Consider the following 25,114-nt stretch of genomic DNA (forward strand, 5'->3'; position numbering starts at 1 on the left):
GCATGGGATAGAGAAATAATTCACATCCATGGTAGGACAGACCAGGTTTCACCACATTGCCCAGAATGGCATTCAGCATAAAGCTTAGAAATTGGTTATTTCTGAAAATTTTCACGTAATAGTTTTGGATATAGTGGCCACTGGTAATTGAAACTGTGGGAAGTAAAACCGCAGAAAATGAAGCCATGGTGCGATGGAGGTGGCTATTATATATTTTAAGATTCAATTTATGAGAAATGTCTAGAAAAGGCTAATCTATGAAGACAAAAAGTAGATCAGTGATTGCCTGAGGCTGGGCTGCTTAAAATTCATTTTAAAAGTAGAATATAATTAAATTTTAAAAACAAATGGATTTTTTTTAGGCCTGTCTTTGAGGGTCAGTTATTGCTAAAGGTGACATATGTACATCATTCTAAATGCTCAGACATTAAAACCTAGTAATCCAGTAAAACAAAAATAAAAGCAGCATACATGGTACACTGGCAGAATTGAGATACTTAAAGATAATAGGCATATTGATTTCATGTTCTCTATGTGCCAGGCAATGGGGGAAGTGTTATACAATACTTTACCATTCAATTATTTATTCAAAAATATCTGGTGAACAACCTCTGTGTACTAGACACTGTTGTTGGTGTTGAAGATACCATGTGAATAAGACAAAAATTCTACATTTTGTGAGGCCTACATTCTAAAAATGGAGAAAGATGATAAACTTGCAGACACACATATCCATGGTTGTGATTATTTTAGTTAATGTTACGTGATTTAAAAAAGAAAAAAGCTTGAATAATAAGAGAGAGTGACATTAGGCTGCAAAGAGATGTAATTTCAAGTAGCAAGTTAAGATCTCTCCAGCTAGTGCCAGCACTGTGGAGTAGTTATCTCAGCTTTTGCCTACAGTACTGGCATTCCATAAGGGCATTGATTCAAATCCCTTCTGCTCCATTTCTGATCTAACTCTGATTATGGCCAAGGAAAGCAGCAAAGGATGGTGCAGGTTCTTAGACCCTGGCCACCCACATGGGAGACCCAGAAGCAGCTCTGGGCAACTGGCTTCAGTTTGACTCAGCTCCAGCTACTGTGGCCATCTGGGGAGTGAATCAGCAGATGGAATATCACTCACTCTCTGTTTCTCTCTCTCTCTCTCTTCATCTCTCTTTCCCTCCCTCCTTCCCTCCTTCCTTCTGTGTGTATGTGTGTCCTTCTCTCTCTCTCTCTAACTTTCAAATAAAAATCAAGTAAATTTTTAAGAAAAAAAGACCTCCCTAAGTAACACCCAAAAGATGTAAAGGCATTATTATACTAAAATGGGAAAAGCCCTTGATTGGCAAAACTTCTTGTAAGAATAAACAGTTCATTTCCTAAATTTATTCAAAAGGCAGAGAAACAAGCAAGATGCAGTGAGAGACCCTCCTTTTTTAAAATTTCATTTTATGACACAGTTTCATAGGCTCTGGGATTCCCGCAACCCATCCCCATACCCTCCTCCCATGGTGGATTACTCCATCTTGTTGCAGTATTACAGTTCAAATCCAGTCATGGTTCCTTCATTGAGAGTATGTACCATGCACAGAGTCCAGCATCTTACTGTCCAGATAAATTCAACAATTTCTTTAGGAGGCCATCCCTGGTCTGAAAGTTGAACTGGCAGAATATCATCCCCTCCAATGAAAAGTCACAACGTAACATCGACAACAATTTACAACATTATGGAGTTAATTGACATGGCATTGAGTGACCAATATGTTAGAAAATGCAAGTTCTTTACCACATCCTGTGACACCTCACTGACATTTCAATTTTAGTTTATAAACAACTGGCTGCTGTACACCTTAAAATGGTTACAGAGTACTATTCAGCTGTCTCGTGTCTATTTTCATTTTTTATACTTAGCAGTTTATAGTATTGAAGCATGATTTTACTGAACTTGGCGAATTTTAGGATAGTCCAAACAGGCTTACAACTCTAATAATGTATATGCTAACACTGAACAGCAGAACAGTTTTAGGAGGGGTGTGCAGACAATCTTCAATACCTTAGTGACGAGTAACTAATCTTTGGAGAGACACTCCTTTTTACATGCTCACTCCTCAGAGGCCCCCAACATCTGGAGACCGGCCACGCCAGCGTTGGGAGCCAGAAATCCTATACTGGCCTCCCTTGAGGGTGATGGGGCCCAAGTACTTGAGTCATCATCTGCTGCCTCCCAGGAACTCCCAGGCAATTGGAAGGAAATCAGTGACTTGGACTCAGGCTCTGGCATGCGATGTAGACATCCCAAGTGGCATCTTCCTGATTTTACCAAATGCCCTCCTCCAATCCCATCATTTTGGATGAGCTTTATATATGTTCATGCACAGAGAAAAGAAAAATGGCACTCTGAAATGCTAAATAATCTCGCCCCAAAATTATCCACCTAAGGCATGGAAAAAGAAGGCTTAAAGTCAGGAGCTGCAAAGATCCGTACTTTAAATGTTGCTCAGTTCCAGCTCCTGCCCTGGAGTTCATCCAACCTTTGCCAGTTTCAGGTGGGAATCAGATAAGGTGAAGTCTGGTGGACAGAGCAGCTGTCTTGGACATGAATTCTGTACCGAGGCTTGCTGTTGGGGAAAAGGGGGAAGGAGTGGCTTGGACAAGGAACATTTTTCTAGTACATCACATTAAAAACCAGCATGGGTTACATCATGTCAGCTTGAACTGAGATTGACAGCTAATAAAAGCCCAGTAATTACAGGAAAACATCAGATTGGAAAGTGCAGGGGTTCTTGAAACACCTGAAGCTCTTTAATATATCTCATGTTTGCTCCACATTACAAGGGCAGCTCCCAGGGCAAGACCAGGCTCATTACTGAGCTAATGAGCATTATGCTGTAAAGTACCCTTCCCTCTTTCAAATAAATCTGAATTTTAAGAATTGAAGTCTGATATTGCCATGCTGCAAATGTTTGCAAGGACATCAACTGAGTGGTTTTAATGTCAAGTTAAATTTGACTTAGCCTGCTCTATTCTCTTGAGGGAAGCTGTGGAAGACCAGCTGGGTCACAGGAAGAATTCCTTTCGCTCTTGTGACAGAAAATCAGACCTTGATTCCCAGAGCTTAGTTGCCCAAAGGATACTGTTCTAGATACTTCAGCCCAAAGGAATTAGTCTTGATGAAAGTTGTCATGCCAACCCAGTTCCTGATTTTGAGTTATTATATTGTTTCCTGATGGGATAAAGAAGTCTGGGGTTGGTGGAAGGAGAGATTCATTTATGCATTATAAAGTATGCATGAGCCTCCCACTGAGCTATAGACACTGTCCTGCCTTCAGAAATAATGGCAAATGCTTACAAAGCATTAAAGAACAAAAGTGACAGCAAAAATAAATAAGAACTTTTGTATGTGCAGTGCCTGGGTGTGTGTGTGCACGCTCATTTCCTCTGGAGAGCCAAACTTTCCTTGCTAGGAGCTGGGCAGCCCAACGTTCTTTTGCCTGTGCCACTCTAGACCACAGCTCTGAGCATGAGCTGCCTGGAGTAGGTAGCTGCTCCAGTGTGCTGTGGACTATCCTGGTCATTTCTTACTTCACAACAGCTCTAATGACCTGAGCATCGAGTTCTTACTGGGAATTAATAACTGGCTAGGCTTAATGGTATTTGCTGTATCCTAGGCCATTTTCCTAGCTAGCCATTCATTTCAAGCAGTGACCTGGGCTCTGGCCATTAGAGCTCCCTGGACCAGAAGCTGCCATGAGGCAACTGCTCACAGCCTTGTTCCTTGTAGGCAGGATTCTCTGGCCCACTCTCTACTTTTCCTCCCGTGGCATCAGTATCAGGAGTTTGGGTGTGGGCAAATAGTTATTAGGGCATCACACACATCTGCTTTTTGTGTCTCAGGACATAATGTTTCTCAGAAGACAGGAAATCAAGAGGTTGGGTTTCATTTATTCACTTATCATCCATCTATTTGTTTGGCATTAATTAAATGCAGGATGAAAGAGAGATTTACCGAGATTGACCTAATATATGTGAACTTATTTCCTACCAATAACTAGATGGAGAACCTCACCAAATGAGATTTTAAAGAAAATATCCCACAGAACTAGAAGTCTGGATACCATGAGGGAGAAGTCAGAGAAAAGAGCTGGCTGGGCACCACATCCCTGGGAGGGAGCTGCCTCCCATCCTGCATTCTTGATGAGGTTCTGTCTCACAAGCTTGGCAGAGTCTCTCCTTCCCAAGTTTGTCTCACGAATTCATCAACCTAGCATTTGAGTACTTAAAGGAAGAACCTGCAAATACTGCATCAGAATCCCAGCTCACTAGAGTGTGGACATTTCCACCCATATTGTTAAAACGCTATGTGTTCTAATGGTATGGACAGACACAGTTCTCTCAGAGAACAAGGTATCTCCTGGGAAGCTAGGTCACATATTATGTATAATTCTTAGTCCGCTTCCAAAGCATCATCAGTCTCTCTAAATGCTTAGACCAGACTTTATTTCCTCCTTTGGAAGTGGTTCAGCCCTTGATACATGCTTATTTCAGCTGCTGGAAGTGTAACATTGTATTTGGAACATCTATTGTCATTTTATTGGAAGCACTTGCCAAAAGGCACTTAAGGCATAATTCAGACTTCAACATGTTGGCATTGTTTGATGCATCTGCATAACTCAAAGGATGGGTAATTGATACCATAGAGCTCAGGCAGCTGGAAAGGAATCACAAAAAAAAAAAAAAAAGCTTTCTGGAACAGGTGGACCCCTGCATACTCTTACGGTGTCAGTGACCTTAAGGAGTCAACATGGTACAGCCATTTTAGGCTTTTCCCAAAAGGGTTTGAAGCTGCCTTTCTATGGGTCAAGGACATAGAGAAGAGACAGCACATGTGCTTCTGGCATATCACCAGATGACATATGTGTCACTGGTCAATCAGTTTGAGCTGTGAAAATCACAGCAGAATCATTAATGCTGAGGCAAAAAGAGATGCTGCTGGAAACTTTCTCCAGAATGTTTTTCTCAGTGATAATTGACACAATGTCTTGAAATCATAGGTCACACAAGAAAATAAAGGCTAATTCCAGTAAGTATCATGAGAAACAGCAGGGCCTATGAATTTTGGGGACCTTGGGTGAACTGGCAAAGTAACCTCATGAAGCACATTTACTGAGCTGTATAGAACCTCAGGAGCATATTAAGTGATAGGGCCAGTTCTTTTGAATAAATAAACCAATAAGTGTCATCTGGCACAAAAGTGTCTAGTTGATCTTCTGCTTGTTTGAAATGGGTGAGAAAATTAATTCCCTCATTTGTGAGAAAGTCAAGCATAGACACTGACTTTCTTGACTCACTATTGAATAATATTATATCTGCAGATGCCCCTTATCATTTTTGCAGGAAATTTTTAATTGGGCTTCTCCATGAAAAGATATCATGGTGAGCACAGGACTTCCCCAGCATGTGGAACTTTCAATGACAAAACCCAGACAATCCTGACAAACCTGGTTGGTTAGTCACCCTAAAAGTGGCAGAATCAGTATGGCAGATTTACCGAGTTCCAAAATCAACCCTCTCCTAATCCTTCACAGGCACACTTTTTTTTTTCCCCTGCCGACCACTAGACTGCATCACCTCTGGTTAATGGAGACTATTTTCCCCAAAGCCTTCAAATCCAAACAACACACTTCAAAGTTTAGTCCTATCATTCATCTTATGCCACCGACCTCTCCTCCTTCTACTTTTGGAGGGTTTGTTCCAATCACATTTACAATACAGAAAATATGACATTTTCTTGTTGAGAAAAATTCTAGCATTTTATTGATGTTGACTTGATACAGCCCTCTACAAAAGGCAAGAATTTAAAGAATTCGACCAATAGGGCCCGGCGTGGCCTAGCAGCTAAAGTCCTCACCATGAATGCACCAGGATCCCATATGGGCACCGGTTCTAATCCCAGCAGCTCCACTTCCCATCCAGCTCCCTGCTGGGGGCCTGGGAAAGCAGTCGAGGACGGCCCAATGCTTTGGGATACTGTACCCATGTGGGAGACCCAGAAGAAGTTCCTGGATCCTGGCTTCGGATCGGCATAGCATCGGCCATTGTGCTCACTTGGGGAGTGAATCATTGGACGGAAGATCTTCCTTTCTGTCTCTCCTCCTCTCTGTATATCTGACTTTCCAATAAATTAATAATAATAATAATAATAAAAGAATTCGACCAATAGACATCCACAAAAATGAATCCAACAATCTGCATCTTATTTATTAAGATTTATATATTTTTATTTTTATTTGAAAGGCAGATTTAAAGAGAGGGGAACCAATCTATTTAAAGACATGCAAAAAACACACAAAGAAGTCACCTTTTGTGGAAGGCAGATGTGTATATTTGATTTATTTGATTTAAGAGAATGTGTCATTTCCAAGAACTGTGTATTTCCAAGAGAATTAAAGTGAATACACATGAATTTGCACCTAGAAAGTACATGAAAAGAAAAAAAAAAAAGAAACGACATGGGGAATAATGGGAATATTTTTCTACTGAAATTTTCACTGACATTTGTAGAAACTCATGACCTTCCACATTTGTTTGATGAAAAGCTGACAATTTTATGACAGATGTATCAAGCTTGTTATATCTTACACAGAAATTTAAATAAAGACATTTATTCCAAAATTGCTACACTGCAAATCCACAGTGCACACTAAGAAAGAGACTGGGAAAATAGCAGAACATCTCTTCACTGCTTGTCACAGGATGTGTCGCCCTTCAAGGATGGTTCCTTGAGGAACCACAATTTCACAGGGACCCTGATTATCTGCAGAATTTACTAGCTGGAAGAAGAATCATCAAGGGTCTGTTTGGGTCATGAAAGCTTCCATTCCAATCTCATCTTCTAAACTGTCTCTACTGTTAGCATGATATGACAGCACTTCCTCTTGTCTGCACTCAGTCCACAACATGGATTTCTTAAAAAGACAAGGTTTTTCTCATCCTTTTATCAACAGCACTAAGTTCAGTATTCAGCTCATATTGGAAACTTCACCCCTGAAAATACTACAGAAAAATCCTCCATCTTTAGCATCCATGTATGAGATATGCCAATAAAAATGTTAAATATTTTCCCCATCCTCGGCATACCAAAGTTGCCCCTTGCATCAGAAGTTCAGCCATGGTATCAAGAGCACTCCTTACTGAAAGTTCTAGCAGTTTCCTGGGTCAGAGATCACTTTCTGGACATCTGGAATGTAGCTGTTGCGCAAACGGAAGATCAGATCTGCACATTTCACCACTACAGACTCAGCATTCTGCTCAATGAGTTCATTCTGAATGATCTTCAAAGAAACAGAATATTGAATAGAAGCTCCTTGCCATTTTACTGCATCCATATAACCAGGACTCAAGAGCAGTAACTGGACTGCTAATTAAGAAAGGATCGTTGACGGTTCCTGGAGGAAGGAAAGAAGGCTAACTCCCTGTTAGGCAATAACCTATTCCACTGGCTACTTATTCCACTGCACTGCACAATGGTTAATCCAACCCCACCAGCTCTGCAGGCAGGTCTGCTGGGGTCAAGACTCAGCTCTGCTGCTTTCTGACTGTAATCTTAGCAAATTGCTTTGCCATTCTATGCTTTGATAGCCTCATTGGTAGAATGGGAATGATAATGAAAAGTATTTTAAGGATTAATAATAGAATTAGATAAAAAGCTCAGAACATTGCCTGGTAAATAAAAACACTCAATAGATATCAGATCCCTCTTGCAATATTGCTGGACTTTAATACACTTTTTTACTGATCCTCTGTCCTTCAGTAGAGTATAAGCTTTGAAGGGTTCTGCCTTTCCCATTTTTTGCAATCTGCCTAGCACAGTGCCTGGCAGCTAAGAGTAATGAGGTGTTAAATGAAGTTTAAGATTCTCACCATTCACAAGCAAAGGCATATATTGTCAACCCATGGTGTTGAGCACTAATGTAGTGAACGACAATAATGTGGTCCACTTTGATCCTCTTAAGAGCACACCTTTCATTTGTTGCGTGATTACTATGGCAGGTCCTGTGATAAGGATTGAGTTCAATTGTATACAATTGTTATATTATAGGCCAACTCTTGGCAGTTTCAAATTTATTAGTCTAGTACTCTTCGTATCATCTTTTTTCTGCCTAGATAGAAGAGGGAGTTTATTCTCAGGTAAATACTAGGACACTGAAATTGTAAAGGTTAGTGACTTGCCAAGTCCCATGACTGATAGGTGGCGGAAACAAGGCAGGTGGCTGCCCTTGAGTACTCTTGACTCACTTGTGAAGACAGAGACATGGCTCAGGAAACTCCCGGTGTAGATGCAAAACTAAATATACAATATTAAATTAGATCTGATTTCCTGGGGCTGTGCAGGAAGCTAGTGCTCCCAGTTCAAAGTGAACAGAGAAGGGCAGAGGCTCTGGGGAAACTCCAGCAAAGTAACATCCCTTCAGAACATCTTGACTGTCATTTTCTTGTGCACTTGCTGGCCTTAGCCTTAGGCCCTAATTACATGATCTTCAAATAGCGGCTAAGAGATACCTCTCATTAAACATGAACAAGAGAAAGTTTAATTTGTTAAAATTTAGGTGTTCATAAAGCAAATCACAGGTGCAGGGTGTTGAATTGAATCTTGTTACTGGCGTGGACTTTGGTGGACACTACTTGCCACAAGCGTTTGCGTGACACATTCCCTCACAGATGAGGGAAGAGTGCAGTTCTTGGGATTCCTGGTTGAGGTCTGCGCAGTGCAAATGAGGCTTTCAAGGGGTTAAATCTTCAAACCACTTCCCATGTGATTCCAAGATGATGATTACCTTGGGTGTTAGAATTTGTACAGCACTCAAGAAAACTGATGTAAATGCTTAACTCATGATAGTATCAGTTCTCTTCACAAGAATTTCATCTAGCCTTCACTTTGACCTGGAGGTGACTTTGGATTCAGAGTGCTAGTCCTTTTGAAAGTTGACTTATTACTTGCTATGCATGCATCCTTGAGCAAATTTCTCACCATCTCTGGTCCTCAGATTCTTCATGTGTAAAGCAAGCACAAGAGCTACCTTGCTGGGTTGATGTGTTGATTTGGTCATTTACTATCATCAAAGCCCCAGCTCAATGACTGACACATCAGTGTTTGATCTCTCTGTCTTGTCTGATGCTGCCTGTCACCACCGTAGAAGAGAATGTGCTAGTCTGTGATGTCAGAGCAGAAATGCTGTTATACCTGGTATGATGGAGGAAGATGGAAGTTAGTTCCCTGTTCCCAAGACAGGGAAACAACCTGCTAGGCCCTTTTGCTCCTGACATTCTTCTCCCTATGTCTTCCAGCCCCTGAGAATGCACTGCAGGGACTGTGCCCTGGTGACCAGCTCAGGACACCTGCTGCGCAGTCGGCAAGGACCCCAGATTGACCAGACAGAATGTGTCATTCGTATGAATGATGCCCCAACACGTGGTTATGGGCGTGACGTGGGCAATCGCACCAGCCTAAGGGTCATCGCCCACTCCAGCATCCAGAGGATCCTTCGCAACCGCCACGACCTACTCAATGTGAGCCAAGGCACTGTGTTCATCTTCTGGGGCCCCAGCAGCTACATGCGGCGGGACGGCAAAGGCCAGGTCTACAACAATCTGCAACTGCTCAGCCAGGTGTTACCACAGCTGAAGGCTTTCATGATCACACGCCACAAGATGCTGCAGTTCGATGAGCTCTTCAAGCAGGAGACAGGCAAAGACAGGTACGGTGGCACAGAAGAGGAGACAGCTGGCATGACAGGGAGGGTGAGGACAGGTCATTGTTGGCTGATTCCACAGAAGCAAAACTTTGGCTAAGGGTTTTTGTTGCAGACCTTGCTGGTTATGTCATTATTGGTGGTCACATGAAGGGTCCTTCCGGTGATGGTACTGCTACAAGTGAATTTATACAGCCAGAGGACATGATCTATTGAGACAATTGTGTGAATCATTCAGGGCCTAATCCCTATTTGTAAGAAGGAAGCTGCATAGCTGCTGACCAACATTGATAAAAGTAAAAAAGTGCAGTATAAAAGCTTTCACGGGTTTTGTTTTACACGTGAGAACAATATCCAAAAGGAAGTGCATGGGTTTCCTTTTTCCCTCTAAAGGCAAACATTTATTCAGCCAACCCAATATTTACTGAGTACCAACTGTTCACTTAGCAATGCACCTGGCGCTGGAGAAATGGTCAAAAGCAAAAGCCTGCCCTCCAAGAAAATAAAAGCAGAGGCATCCACCAGGTAGTGGTGGCTGTGCTGAGGGTCATGCCCAGTGAAGAGAACGGTGCTAGAACACGTGAGGCAGGGAGATACTCTGTGACCTGTGACAATGTTTTGTTACAACCCGGTCTTGAGAGTTGAAATCAATGCAGTGAGCCTTGAAAGATTATTTTCTAAAGTAATGGAATGAAGTAGAATGAAATGGAATGGAATAGAACAGACCACTTCAGCATCCATCATACATAGTAAGTCCAAGTATTATTGCATGAAACTTTTATTTCACTTTGGTAGAGATAGATTCTATTTGAGGTCTGAAAAATATCCTGGAGTTAGTGGTTTTCACATGTAAATGTGCTTTTTTAAAAGTCACTGAATCACACACTTAAAAATAGAATTAATTGAAAAACACATATAGGAGTACTTCAAAATTTGGGACAATTAAATTACAAGATGCAGGTTGGCACAAAAACTTAATCTATACAGTGATTTCATAATATGAAATTTCTATGAAAGTTTTGGAACCTTCATATTCTGAACTATGATGTGAGATGTGCTTTCCACCACAGTTTGGAAATTTTTAAAAATTACCAGTCTAGGAGATAGCAGAAACATTTTCCAATAACCTGTATTTAACTTAAATCTCCAACCAATAAGTTTGCATTTACCTAAGGAAGGACCTGAAAGGAGGAGAAATTTACTTAAGGACCATGGGATCGCCCTTGAGAGAATGTTCAGAGAGATGGAAAAAAGCCAGCCATGGCTAAAGTCAGGAGGACTAGAGGGGACTGGCACAAGAAATTGAGAGATGAAGGATCATGAGCTGGCCAAACCTGAACAGCATAAAGAACAGCTCGCTGCAAACAGGGGCAGTGTGGTCAGGCCCAGATACACAGCTCTGGGTTGGAGATCTGGCTTCATCACTCCCCAGGTGTGTGACCTTGCTCAGACTGGGTAACATGTTAGAATTTTGATGAAAAGGACACGGTGGCCTTCTCTAAAAAATCAAAAGTCCCTGCTTCTTTAGCTCTAAAACACAGGATTTACAATTAATGTACAGTTAAAAATATCATTCCTCTTTCATGTAAAAACAACTATTGAGTCTTTTTTATGTTAAAACTATTAAGTAAAAATATGAGTATAAAGTATAAATCTATTTTTTGGAAGCTCACTATTGGAGAACCGTGTCTTAAGGAATGACAAATACACCTCCAATTTTTTTGTATGAAGGAACTTTTTCAACCCTGGAAAATTATGACTGTGTGAGAGCTCGTACCTGCAAGAGAAGGCCTGGGGTCTGGGAAAAATAGGAGAGAGAAAATTGTTATTGTCAAACAGAAGGTCAAGGTTAGCCCTGCCAGTGGATATCTCTGGGCATCCTGGTTACTGGTACAAGATACCAAAAACTCCATGACAATGTTGCCCTTAAGACCCCCAAATACAGAGAGTGCCCCTTATCTGAGTGAGTTCTTGACCAAGAAGTTTATAAGAGATGAAGGGGCCTGAGGTGCCTAGAGTTATTTCATTTTTTTATGGCTGGAAAATTCAAAAACGCAGTAGAAACTGCCTCTTCAGGGGGAAACACTTTCTCTCTTTTTCATAATGACTATTTGTTAAAATAAACTTTTCATGATCCTCTGCTGCAGGGTTAGCTATTTAGGATAATTATACATTGCCCTGGATATCCTTAGGGATTCATTATTTTAAATTCATCATTTAGAGACTAAATCATCATCCCCTTGGGCCACTTAGGATCTGGAGGAAATCATCTTACATCAAGACAAAACCTATTCATTAAATTCTAGGGAAGTCTCTGTTTCTAGTAGTATTGGTAAGGAAGACACCAAGGTTTTTTTTTTTTTATTATTAATTGGTTAATGGTAACTTTTTCTGGAAACATCCATCTTATAGGGCCCACCCACACACCCACTCAGAGAAACCATAATTATGAATTTGTAATGTAACTAAGTACATTGTTACTTCTATAAACTTTCTTCCAGTCGCCTTTAGAAAACTTTTAAAAATTAACACTATACTGACTGTTATGTATCTATAATAACCTGTAGGGTACTACATGCTGAAAAAGGAAAGTCAAAAACAGTGCCTTTCAAAACAAAGCTAATTATCTAAATTAAAACAAAGACTTAGTGTGTGATAGTATTTTCTTTGTGTATGTCTTTCTTCTCAAAACCCAACAAGACATGCATTGAGGATACACAAAGTGTGGAATACCTAATTTGTGTACTTCAAGATCATGAGATTTGTGTCAGACTAATAATTCAAAGAAACTGGATAATTCAATAGATTCTGATTTATAGTTTGCACTACTTAAAGATGGAAGGGAAAATGGCTCGGGAACAATCCATAGTTAAGAAGCATGACAAACGACAGAGATGGTCAAGCAGTATTCTTTGATAGTAGAAAGTAACTGCACTTGAAAATAACTTTATAATTGAATAAGGGTACATTAGGAAAATAAAATTCAGAACCAATATTATAGTAATTAGATAAAGGAAGCATAAATGAAATAACTGCAGGAAGAATATTTCCATAGAGGTTATAAATGAGATTCTGGTAGAGCAGAAAGGCCTTTAATTGTAATTTAGTGTGCACTATAGAATTATCAGCGCAGTGTGTTACTTCATCATATGAAAGAATATCTGATAATTTTCCCTAATAAGCACATGACAGCTCTTCATATTCTTTCATTACAGTTGATTAAGTATAAAAACAGTAGATATTCCTTTGTTGGGAAAAGAATTGAAATCTTTTGGGGAAGGCAGTACAAAGCAGTTGCGTTTCTATAGCACGTGATAGCAAAAGGCTATTATTAAGGAAGTCTGGTGAATTCTGAGTGGTGCTTTCAAAGAATTCATTTTAGTTTCCTTAGTCCTCTACTTTAGGTTCTCCATCTTTATCCAGCAAGCTTCCTCCTGCCACATTTCCCCTACCACCACACCCCCCGCCCTAGAATGCCAGACTACAGCTGAAGATACCTCCAGAATTACACAAAGGAAACCAAAACGACACCCCCTGGGGATAAACTTTGGTGTCTCCACCAGCTTTAAAGGAGGTTTTAGGCTTGATTCCTGCCCTCATTGTCTTGCAGGCTCTAGTTGCACTCAGTTGCATATTTGCTCAAATAGGTCTGGACTAACTGTCCAGCCCATTGTCACAGCACAGTAGTGAAGGAGCCTCTAGCTGAAGGGAAAGAGTTCCTTTTTCTTTCACCACACACTCAACTTCTCCATCCTAGTTACTTCGGTCTTATGACTATGTAGCCCTTGTGAAAAAGATGTAGGTTGTTAATACCTATGTCGTTAATACCTGTGTAAGCTGGAGGCTACTGAATTTGGTAGTTACTGACATGACTACTGATCGTGGCACCTGCAACAACTCAGAGTTGAAAGGATACTGATCATAGATACTGAAAAGCATAGAAAGGACCGGCTGACTTACTATATTTGCTCCACTTAGCAACCAAGAGAGAGGGAAGAGAATTGGATATATCAATGCGCCAGCTGGATGCTTTTCAGAGATGTTCTCTCATTTAGTTCTCAATAAGCTCACAGATTAGAGTTACTTTTTCTGCTTTCAAACAAGAAATCTAGAGTCTGAGATCAGCAATAATCTACCCCAGGTTGTCATTCAGTTGGTTATGATAGAGCCAGGTAAGATTCAAGCCCATGTGATCTCCATCTTTTGAAGATTATGTACATATAAAGGGACTTCAAAATATTTATGGAAGATTAAGAGATAAGTTTATTTTACTGCCAAAAACCAGAAATCCATGCATACTCTTTTTAGAACATGTATTTTTCATGGACTTTCTAAGGCCCTCTGTTTCCCTGTTTCTTGTAATGCCACTGGGTCAGGGTACAATAGCACGTAGGGGAGCCAGGATTGAGCAGAGCCTGAAGAATGAGAAAGGTGAGGCCAGGAACTCAGCAAGGACAAAATCGTTCCTGCCTGTCAAATATTTAACAAAACAAAGGACTCCTTAAAATATTCTCCTTTCTCTTTTTCTCTACTTTGGTCTTTATGTCAAATGGAAATAATGCAAAGTGCTTAACAAAAGTCTCCTGCTCTTCAAGGAAAGGGGTAACACAGGGCAGGTGGAAAGCCTTTTTGCAATTCTGTTATTCACATCACATATGGTACTGTGGCTGCACAAAGTCAGACAGTCTGACCTTGGGGAGAAAGTGTGTGAAACTGGCTAATGAGGCATGGCGTAAGTCCTGGAAAAAAAAAAAAAGTAAAAGCGGCAACCCCAGAAGAATTGAAATTAATATCAGTCGCAGCACAGCATGGTAAGCCATTAAGTTGTTCTCATAGGTTCAGTGTAGACCTTGATATTCTGTCTCCACAGTTAGCAACCAGCATGACACAGGGATGTACACATTTATGAATGAGAAAATTAGTGAATGGAAGAATGCATGGACATATTTCTTAAATCATTCAATTTGGGACTTTCTGATAAAAACTTTCAGAGGGTTCTAAATGTTCGGAGAGAAAAATAAAGAAACTATTCACTTAAATATAAGCATTCCTGTGGCTTTTTTCTTGTGGTCCTTAACTTCTTTCCAAATGAGTGGATTCATCATAAGGAAAGACATTCAATCAAGGCGTTATTCATTGGGCTACTTGAAAGCAAGCTTTTGCCCTGCAATTGATTGATCAATACATCAATTAATATACTAACAGATCTATACATTCATTCATATTTCATAAGCTCGTCATTATCTGAGCCATTTCAAGAGAAGAATTTCTAGTTAGTCAAATATTCTAGATAATAAAGAGTTGTCATGCAGACATTACCATATACAAAAAATTGAGTTATGCCAACATACAACTAAATAATGAAACATTGACCATTAGCTTAGAAGATTTTGAACGTGGAACGTGATTTAGTTTTCAAAATTCTTCATAATGGAGAGTAAATGTCAGTTAATGATTATTCTGCATGATTTCTTAGTGTTGGTAAGAGACTTCATTGTGATAAAGTTCTATATGTTTACCACAAGGAGAGACAAATAGGTCAAGAGCATGCCTGTTTATGGTCAGCCTTACTCCACAATGGATTCAGGATGGTAGTGAGCAAGACTGTGCCTGTTGCAATGATTATTCTATCAGTTGGTAGGCTTCATTTTGGTTCCTTCCAGGAAGATCTCCAACACTTGGCTGAGCACTGGCTGGTTCACCATGACAATTGCGCTGGAACTCTGTGACAGGATCAATGTTTATGGCATGGTGCCCCCGGACTTCTGCAGGTAGGATTTATTCTGCAAATGTAAATCATCAACAGTACTGTGCAGGGTTTATAAATCTGGTTTTGAATATCAACCACAAGACATGTCTAACTATGTTCTGGAAGCAATTAATTAGTATGCCCCAAGTTCTGGTTCTAGAAACAACAGCATTTAATTAAGTAGTGTAAAATATTGAGAGTTTTTGTTTGTGTTGCTGGAGAATTAATCCATCTTGTGGGCTTCATTTATCCTTTGAATATTTATCAGCCAAAAGTACACAATAATTGGCATAATATTAACAGCGAACAGCATTAAGAAATATTAGCTTGTTCTTCTTTGAAAAGAATGTGGTAATTTTCTAATGAACCAAAGAGTGCAATTCTTTTGACAGTGAGCTTTGCTTTCTAAAATTAAATTGTTCCTCTGAGTTTCTTTCTTTTGCTACACCAATAGCCTAAGTCTCTAGGTTTATGACCAAAAACTCAGTAGAATTATTTCAGTGACTCTAAAAGGGAAATATGCAGACATCTGTATGGCTATCTAAATCCCTTCAGCTATAAGCCCAGGCAGAGTCTGATGAGTACTAACACTTCTCTGAGCGAGAACTGTCAAGGTCTGGTTTGTGGAACCCTCCTCGAAAATTCACCCAGAATTTAAAAAGTGGTGAAGACAATCAACTAGAAAGTACTCTTGTATTCAACAATGTTCCTGGTCTTCATGTGGTCGACTTGAAGGTGGAGACATTTTTAAACCTTCTCATTAAAACATATATTTACATAAACTTATATGTATTTTAAAGTTAACAATATCACACGAGCCATGGGTCTTCAGATAGAGAATACACTGTCATGATTTTGAGCAAGGATGAGTAAGAACACTTAATCATGTCTGTGTTGTCTGTTTTCTGTTGCTATGTAACTTAAAACACCAGTCTGGGTCATTTATAAAGAATAGAGGTTTATTCAGTTTATGGTCCTGAATCTGAAAGGTCCAAGGTTAAGGCACTTCACCTGCTTTGAGAGACACAGTGGAAGGTTTTCGTGGTCCTAGGGATGCGTTATGGAGTCTGGAGGTGGAACAGGGCATCTCACGGCAGGAAGGACACACGTTGACAGAGCCAAACTGACTTTTATGATAGGCCCACTCTAGAGAAGATTTGTTAACTCATTATCTATTCACAAGGGCAAATTTCCCATGACCTAATCACCTCTTAAAGATTCTACCTGTCTGTCTCTAAACACCTCACAGTGGAGGCTGTACCTCAATATCAATTTGGGTGAGGACATTCAAACCCCAGCAATGCCATTACCATTTTTGCCATCTGTCTTCCACCTCTGTTTTTTAATATGAAGATCCAGAGTAGAAGCAATGCCAGTTGGTATGTAAAATATAAAGAGGAGAAAGAAAGGCATGGAGAAAGCCAACTTTCAATGAGTAGCTGATGCTGGGGCACAGCGCAATGCCCAGTCTGGCACTAGTATGACCTTGAACTGTCATTTGGTCCATCTGTGGCTCAACTCCCTCATCTGCAGAAGTGGGTATGATAATAACAGACTCTATCTCAGAGGGTTGTGGGAACATTAAGTAAGCTAATATATGTCAAGTTTTTGGAACAGTGCCTAAGACATGACAAGCATGAGGCACGTTAACTTGGATCCTCACCCAGTTGCTCAGCACTTAATTCACTAGCTTTGTTTCCATGTTTACCAACTTACTGCAAAGAGTAGGTAGAGTGGCATAAAAATTTTTTTCCCTCACAAACAAACAGGCCAACAAAGGCAGGGGAGCAGCACCTATGATTTGCAAGGACCCTTCAACACTGATGTTTGTACGATAGATATAATTATGTACTGTTGCCATTAGGATGCCAGCAAAAGAAAGCATGAATAAATTGAAATGCTAATGACTCAGAGTATTCAAGAAATTATTCCTTTATTATGGAAAACTAATGAAAGGCAAGTTAACCTGTCATTTCGCTTACTTAGAATTAGTTCATCAAGACTTCCTGTACAGTAGGGTGGAAATAATTCTTTGAATGGTACTAACAAGAAAATTAAGATAATGTCAAGGCACCATATGTTGCCACCAGCTCTGAGTTTCTGTCCTTCAGTTATCCTGGGGAAGATCCCATAGCTATTTGCAGAAGACATATTCATTAAAAATGGTTTAAAACGATGCCTATGTTCAACTGCTGCCAAGCAAACAAACAAAACCGTGACAGGAAGAGACTTGGAGCTAGAGTGCATCCTGCTGTCCCCCCATAATCCTGCCTGTGTGGGGGAGGATAGACAGAGAAGACCAGAGCAGCAAAATTGATGCCTAAGTTACTTTCATCTTCATTTGCAGGACATATCGGCTGAACTGCCAGGTGTCAACTTAATGACTGAGACTGTAACTCCTTTTCCTCATCTGTAAAAAACAGAAAAAAAAAATCATGATAAAAGCAATCAAGTTATGGTGAGAATTAAGTGAGACAAGGGATGGAGAGTATTTGATCCCCTGCCCGGCACAAAGTTAGTTCTCCAGAAAGATTTCTATCGTGGCATGCTGATACCATATTATAACAGACATAATACTATGCATAAAATAATATTATGAGTATTACCACAAGCACTTGAAAGTTACCCTGAAGGATAGTAAGAATTTGAAGGGGGTGACTTCAGCTGCTACTTGGAAGGCTTATGACCTAAGCAGGAGTTTCTATTCAAGCTCCAGCTACTGCACTTTCAGTCATGGTAAACAGCCTGGAAACCAGTGGATGGTGGATCAAGTACTTGGGAGATCCAGAGAACATTCTGGTTCTTAGCTTTAATGTGACACAGGCGCAGATGTTGTGGCAATTTGGGGGAGTGAGCTAACAAATAGAAGACCTCTTTCTCTTTAATGCTCCCTTTCAAATAAATAAAAGAGAAAAAAAAGAGAAGTATTTGGAGACAAAGAAAATTTTTAAGAGAATGGTATCTTTTTTATGGTAATGATGTATACATAGTTGATCAGGGTGGGAAGGATCAGGTTAGGGAAAAGTGGGTGACATAGAAATTTTAAGAAATAGATTAGTTTTCTTTCTAGAGGTATGTATGACCAACCTTACCACAACATAATTAATTAGTGAATTGATTAATTAACCTGGCAAACCACTTGCCATGTAACTGTAAAAGAAGTCAGCTTTTGCAATCCTCACATAAGATCCAAAGATCTTTGCAATCCACCACATAAAAATGAAATACAAATCCAAAAGCTAGTCTTGCTTTTGGTATGATAATTATCTTATTTTCTTTATTGTGAAAGAAGCTGAACTATTAGAGGCCCAAAGAGTGGTTCATGTGTCATGAGACATAGAATCTAAGTTGAGAAGGCATCAGTAGGACCATATTTGAATAAAGAAGGCTTTCTGAGAGAGCATAGCGGAATCTGATTAAATCTACTCAAGCATAAACTTCTGGAGGGCTCCATGTGTTTGGCTTGATACTGTTGTGTGTGTTTGTTTCAATACTCCAACCCACGTGCACTGGGCTGAAGATGTTTATGGTCCCAGTATATAGCAGATGCTTCACAATCATTGTGGTGAAAGTTTATTTTTTTAAGATCTGTTTATTTTTAATTGGAAAGTCAGATTTACAGAGAGAAAAAGTAACAGAATGTTCTTCCTTCCACCGCTTCATTCCCCAAATGGCCGCAATGGACATCCAAAGCTGAGCTAATCTGAAGCCAGGAGTCAGGAGCTTTTTCCAGGTCTCCCATAGGAGTGCAGGGTCCCAAGGCTTTGGTCGTCCTCTAACATGTGTCACAGGCCACAAGCAGGGAGCTGAAAAGAAGTGAAGTAGCCAGGATGCAAACTGCCATTCATATTGGATCCAGGCACATGCAAGGCAAGGACTTTAGCTGCTAGGCTACTGTGTCAGGCCCCCAGTGAAGGGTTTTTAAAAGAGTGAAAACAACCATCTTAACTTCCCAGAAATTGTCACTGACAATTATTTTACCTCACTGAGCCTTACAGAGTAGGGCAAGTTATTTAATTGTATCTGCGAAGCCTTCGCTTTCATATCTGTGGAATGGTGAGGACAACGTCTTGAGAATTAGTTCCAGAGATGGTTGACGACAAATGCCTATCATTGAGAGTATGTTATGCACACTGAAGCTACCAAGAAAGAAATCAGTGATCTGCAAGTATGGGCACCCATTAGCACAGTTTTTAAAAGTGCCCAGGGTCAGGCTTATCGGAGAAGGGGGAGAAGGTGGAGGTTTTCCTGAAAGGGGAGACAATTTTCTTCCCCATTCTGAACTGGCTTTCCACAGCTCTTAGCTCCTTGTAGGTTGTCACATGGGTTGCCTGTAATGTACCCAAGCATTCTGAAGTTTGCTTCTTTAAAGTTCCCCATTTCCTAGTGGACAGAAAGTTAAGCCACATGATCCATGATTTCAGCTAGCAAGAGGGAACCAACTGTTTATTTTTGGCAAACAAACTATTACAGCACTCTAAGAAGTAGTACCCTCAAAAGAAACCATTAACTAAATTTTCTGGAGAGACTTTCATTCATTCTACTAACTCATGCTGTGCACTGGGGAGGTAATCAAAGACGCATAAGGCAGAGTCTCCACCTTCATTCTCACACATCTCACTGGACCACAGGGTAGTCATGACAGACAGGGATGCCAATGGGAGAGAATATTAATTCTCCGCCTAATAGCTGCCTTGGATCCACAGTTCTTGCAACCGTTGCCTCTGCATTTTGAGTAGATTTGCTTTATAAATAGGTTCTTGTGATTTCTTTTCAATGAAAGACCCCTTGGTAGATAAAGACCTTGACAACATCTAGCGTAAGACACATGCTGCTTTCCACCCTAAGTCAAATTCTCATGTGTTTTTCAAAACAGTTTACCTCCTTTTTGCCAGAAAGATTGAGCCCAGTGAAACAAAGCACTAACATTACCCATAATCACTTGTAATAGCTAAGGATGGCAGATCCCAAAGGAAATCTCTGTGGCCACGTGCCTGGTGTGATGCAGTGGGTGAGAGCAGAAAGAGAACAGGAGCCTGAATTACATTCTGAGTGAGAGAAACACCTGAACAATCCATAAGTGCTTCAGCTATAAGATGGTCTGGGTAGAATATTCAGCCTTTCAAAACTGGAGCTGTCATTTCTATCAAGTACTAAGCACAGGAGTTACTTCCAACAGTGATTCATTGGCATGAAAACTTCTAGTAGTGCCCTAAAGTGTCAAGCATGTGTATTCCTTGGGGAAAACAATCTCTCCATATTCCTGTTTAAGCCATCCATGGGAGCCGAGGCCATGGTGCAGATGGTTGTCATTTCTTACTCAACATTTGACATAGTCCAACAATGACTATAAGGCACTTGAGCAGGATGCAACTTCTTCCTCCCTACTTTGGTTATGTCAAATCTGCTTCTTTCTCCCACTCTGGTCTTCTTCAGCAAATGAAGGAATTGGACACACCAATCAGCAATATGGGCTGGAATGAAAGTAGAGGAGGGCTCGTTGCTCCCAGTAGTTCTGGCTCAGGTGAACAGTCTCGGAGAATATGAAGAGGAACAGCTGTTGTTTCTGAAAGAGAGGGCTGAAGGGGTCATGTTCAGTCACCTCATGTGCTTGGCACATGGCTTATAACCAAAGAGATCGGTGCAATGATAACAACAAGAAACCTTTGAGTTTATTTGAGTGATTAATTCTAGATTTATTATTATAAGGCCAGAAGTGCCAGCTGATTGAAAAGTGTAATGAACAAATGCATATTTGTATTTCAAGGGGGTCCTAGAAATCAGTGGTGGCCAATGTCTTTTATTCTGACCCAAATCTGGCATGAGATCCTCAGAGAAAGGGCATTAGTCCCCCATACCTGCCTTCGTCACCTAATTACAGGTTAATTAGTATTCTGAAAACTGGATAATATTAATGCTGTGTTGCACAGCTAGAGCATCAAAATACATTATTCTGTAGAGAGTAGTCCCCTAAATCTTGCCATTTTTATACAGAAGCTCTCTTCATCGTATCTGGATGGACTATAAATTGCAGCAGAAAGGTCTGTTATCATTACTTTCCAAACTCAGTTACAGTGTGTGTTTTTAATCTCATTTTCCATTGTAAATTATCTGTGATGATAATGGGCCAAGCATTTCAATTCTACTTAATAACCTTATTTCCAGTCATACTTAGTGCATAACCAAGTTTACAACTCTCTGTTACCCATCATTTCTTGAGTATTAATTAGTGGGGTAATGATTCAGAGTGATCACTGTGATGGAACTAAATTAATATCTTATCCATAATGTGAAGGACATCTCAAAGGTATCGTGAATGCCAGAGAGTTGATTCTGCTGGAATGATTAGTTAGTGATCATTAATAAAGCTGCCAGGGTCAGAGATGGCGAAAGTTCCTACTTGGTAACAGTCTGCCATGCAGAAGGAGATGCTCTCAGTAAGGAGTATAGTAGAGTAATACTCCCATGTGTGTAATAGTCTATGCACTATGTTAAAATATATGTGGCATTATTTCTTCCTAGATGCTTATTGTTTCTTCTGAATTTGGCCTCCAGAAAGGGAAGTATTTTTTCATGCTTATTAATGATAGTAGTAATTTTTTCCTGATTATTCTTCTCAGCTTTAGAATATTGAAAATTGAAATACTGCAGACTGGCTTCTGTGCCTACTACCATAAAAATTAGTGGGTGGAAGTGTTTCCCCAAGGAATACACAGGCTTGAGGTCTTTGCATGACGCTCTCTCTGACCAGATCCAAGGGGAGACCACCACACATGAGGCATCTTCCGTAGCAAAATGCTGGAAAGAATGCAGCCAAAAATACTTGCTGCTGCTCCCAGTGGAACCCTTGTGTTGCCATAAACAGAAGCCTCACCTACAGGACAGGAGTTCTCCTAAGATCCAGAGCTTACCTGTTAATAGCACAGCATCTGCAGTCAATAAGCTTTGATCCAAACCTTATCTTGAGACATCTTCAATTTCCTGTGCATGAATATTCTCATCTGTGAAATGGGGGTGGGAATAGCCCCTTTCTTATAGAAGTATTGTGAGGATTACCGTGTGTAGAGTGGGAAATCCTGAACTGTGAACAGAATTGATCAAGGCTGTGTGCCAGGTGTAGAACTCTCCACCCAGGTGCCAGGTGTACACTCACCAAACAGGAGCAGCAACATTTACCTTAGATGGAGACAGAGACATAAAGAAGAATACATGAGGAGACTTCAAAAGTTCCTGGAAAATGCATAGTATGAAATGACTGCATCAATGCCAAATTACTCTGCACAGAATAAACATTTAAATTCTATTGTCCCGCAACCATTTTGAAAGGTCCTCATGTTATTATAAAAATACATATTTTATGTAGTGACTTTGTTTCCGATCACTTTAGGCTATTAACATTCCAAAAGTAGTGCACAGTTCATGTATGTTTTTTTCAAGCTTCTTCTGATTTTAATGTTTTGCATAAGTGAGGCAGATTATCAAAACCGAGAATATCACTACAGCATTCAATTGAACAAATGATTTCATGAAAATTTTTTCATTTATTTAATATATTTAATGAATCATCTATTAAAAATGTAGAAGGTATATGTATGTATAAGTATGTGTAAGATTCTCACATAATCCCACCTGTAAGACATAGGCTTAATATCTGAAGTGCATCGATATTTTATCTATTTATTGATTGATTTATTTAAGATTTACTTATTTATTTTCTTATTGGAAAGGCAGATATACAGAGAGGAGGAGAGACAGAGAGGAAGCTCCTCCGTCCGATGGTTCACTCCCCAAGCAGCCCCAGCGGCCGGTGCTGTGCCAACCCGAAGCCACGAGTTTCTTCCTTGTCTCCCATGCAGGTGCAGGGTCCCAAAGTTTTGGGCCGCCCTTGGCTGCCCTCCCAGGCCACAGGCAGGGAGATGGATGGGAAGTGGGGCTGCCGGGATTAGAACCAAATCCCATATGGGATCCCAGCACACCCACAGCAAGGACCTCAACCACTACGCTATTGTGCCAGGCCCATATTTATTGACTTATTAAAGTATATCATCACATGCTATTTTGTCATATGCTTTTTTTTTTTACGATATAGTTCCAAAGCCACAGGAACTCTCCCTTCAATACCCTCCCCATTTTCCCATTCTCACTGTTTCCATCAAAATTAGTCCCCATAATATAGTCCCTCAGCAACAGTCACAAGTCTAAAATTCTGCTATTTAAGTGTATCATGAAGTTGTTGTTATATACAATGATAGAAAGTCTAACATCCTACATGAAGTTGTTGTTATAGACAATGATAGAAAGTCTAACATCCTATTGCTAAGTTAAATTTAATAGTTTCATTGGGAGTCCTCCCTTTACTTGGTAGTCAAGATGTATATTACAATGTATCTATCTAATTCTAATCTCCATTCTACTGTTCATCTATGAGAATATAAATATATATAAATTTACCTATGTGTCTACTGATCTTGCGATTTGCATAAAGATTGCCTTATATTAGAGAGAACATATGATATTATCTTTTGGGGAACTGTTTATTTCACTGAGCATGAGGTTCTCCGTTTCGGACCATCTTGCTGAAATAATAGAATTTCTTCTTTTTTAAAGATTTATTTATTTTTTATTGGAAAGTCAGATATACAGAAAGGAGGAGAAACAGAGAGAAAGATCTTCCATCTGCTGGTTCACACCCCAAGTGGCCCCAACAGCTGGAGCTGAGCCAATCTGAAGCCAAGAGGCAGAAGTCTTTTCCTGATTTCCTATGTAGGTGTAGGGTTCCAAGCCTTTGGGCCATCTTGGATTGCTTTCAGGCCACAAGCAGGGAGCTGGATGGGAATCAGGCCAACTGGTATACAAAGCGGCACCATTATGGGATCTTACTGTGCAAGGCAAGGACTTTAAGTCACTAGGCTACCGCACTGGGCCCAGAATTTCATTCTTTTTAATGGCTGAGTAATATTTGATGAAGTAGATGTACCACAGTTTCTTTATCCATTCCTCTTTTGATGGACATCTGGGCTGTTTCCACATCTTTCCTATTGTATATTGTGCTGATATAAATATAGGGATGCAGGTCACTTTCTCATATGAAAATTTTACTTTCTTTGAATATATTCCCAGGAGTAGGAATATATTTTGGTTCCCAATTCTTTCCCCATATTAGGGAAATTATGTTATTTCATTGAATACATCTTTGAACCTAGCTTCTCTTTCCACACTTTAAGGAACTTCTGTAACTCTTATGTTCAACCTTTTTATAGTGCCCCTTAATTCCTGGATATTTGTCTTAACTTTACTAGGTTCCTTTTTTCCAGTTATTTTTTAACTGTTTCAGCAAAAAATCATTGCAAGATTATTGCAGGAGGTATTTTCCAATTTTGATATTTTTCTTCTGCTTCACTCATTCTATTATTGAGGCTTTCTAATGAATTTTTAATTTGATGTTCTATATTAATTTAATTTAGTTTGCTGTCCTCTTCACTTCTAATATTTAGCTTGATTTTGCCTCTTTCCTGTGTAATATATTTGTCAAACTCCTATATGTTCTTCTCATTTTAAGGAGCTTTATAATGATTTCTAAAAATGCTTTATTCCCTGGTTCTTTGATGTCTTCCTCAGCTAGCTCTAAGAT

At 39.9% G+C, this 25,114-nt stretch overlaps 1 protein-coding gene across 2 annotated transcripts in view; it reads left to right on the forward strand.

The window, feature by feature from the left end:
* The window catches only part of ST6GALNAC5 (ST6 N-acetylgalactosaminide alpha-2,6-sialyltransferase 5), a 173,818-nt gene that overhangs the window by 142,883 nt on the left and 5,821 nt on the right, over positions 1–25,114 (forward strand). The window contains exons 3-4 of one of the 2 annotated variants that reach the window (XM_040987217.1): positions 9,331–9,740; positions 15,398–15,505. In XM_040987217.1, the coding sequence (XP_040843151.1) occupies positions 9,331–9,740; positions 15,398–15,505 (518 nt within the window). Of the gene's footprint in view, positions 1–9,330; positions 9,741–15,397; positions 15,506–25,114 lie in introns of those variants that run through there. The other variant, XM_040987219.1, reaches the window with a different exon arrangement.

Source organism: Ochotona curzoniae, unplaced genomic scaffold (assembly GCF_017591425.1).
Source record: "Ochotona curzoniae isolate NIBS_2020 unplaced genomic scaffold, NIBS_Ocur_1.0 contig_4612, whole genome shotgun sequence".
Taxonomy (NCBI): Eukaryota; Metazoa; Chordata; class Mammalia; order Lagomorpha; family Ochotonidae; genus Ochotona; species Ochotona curzoniae.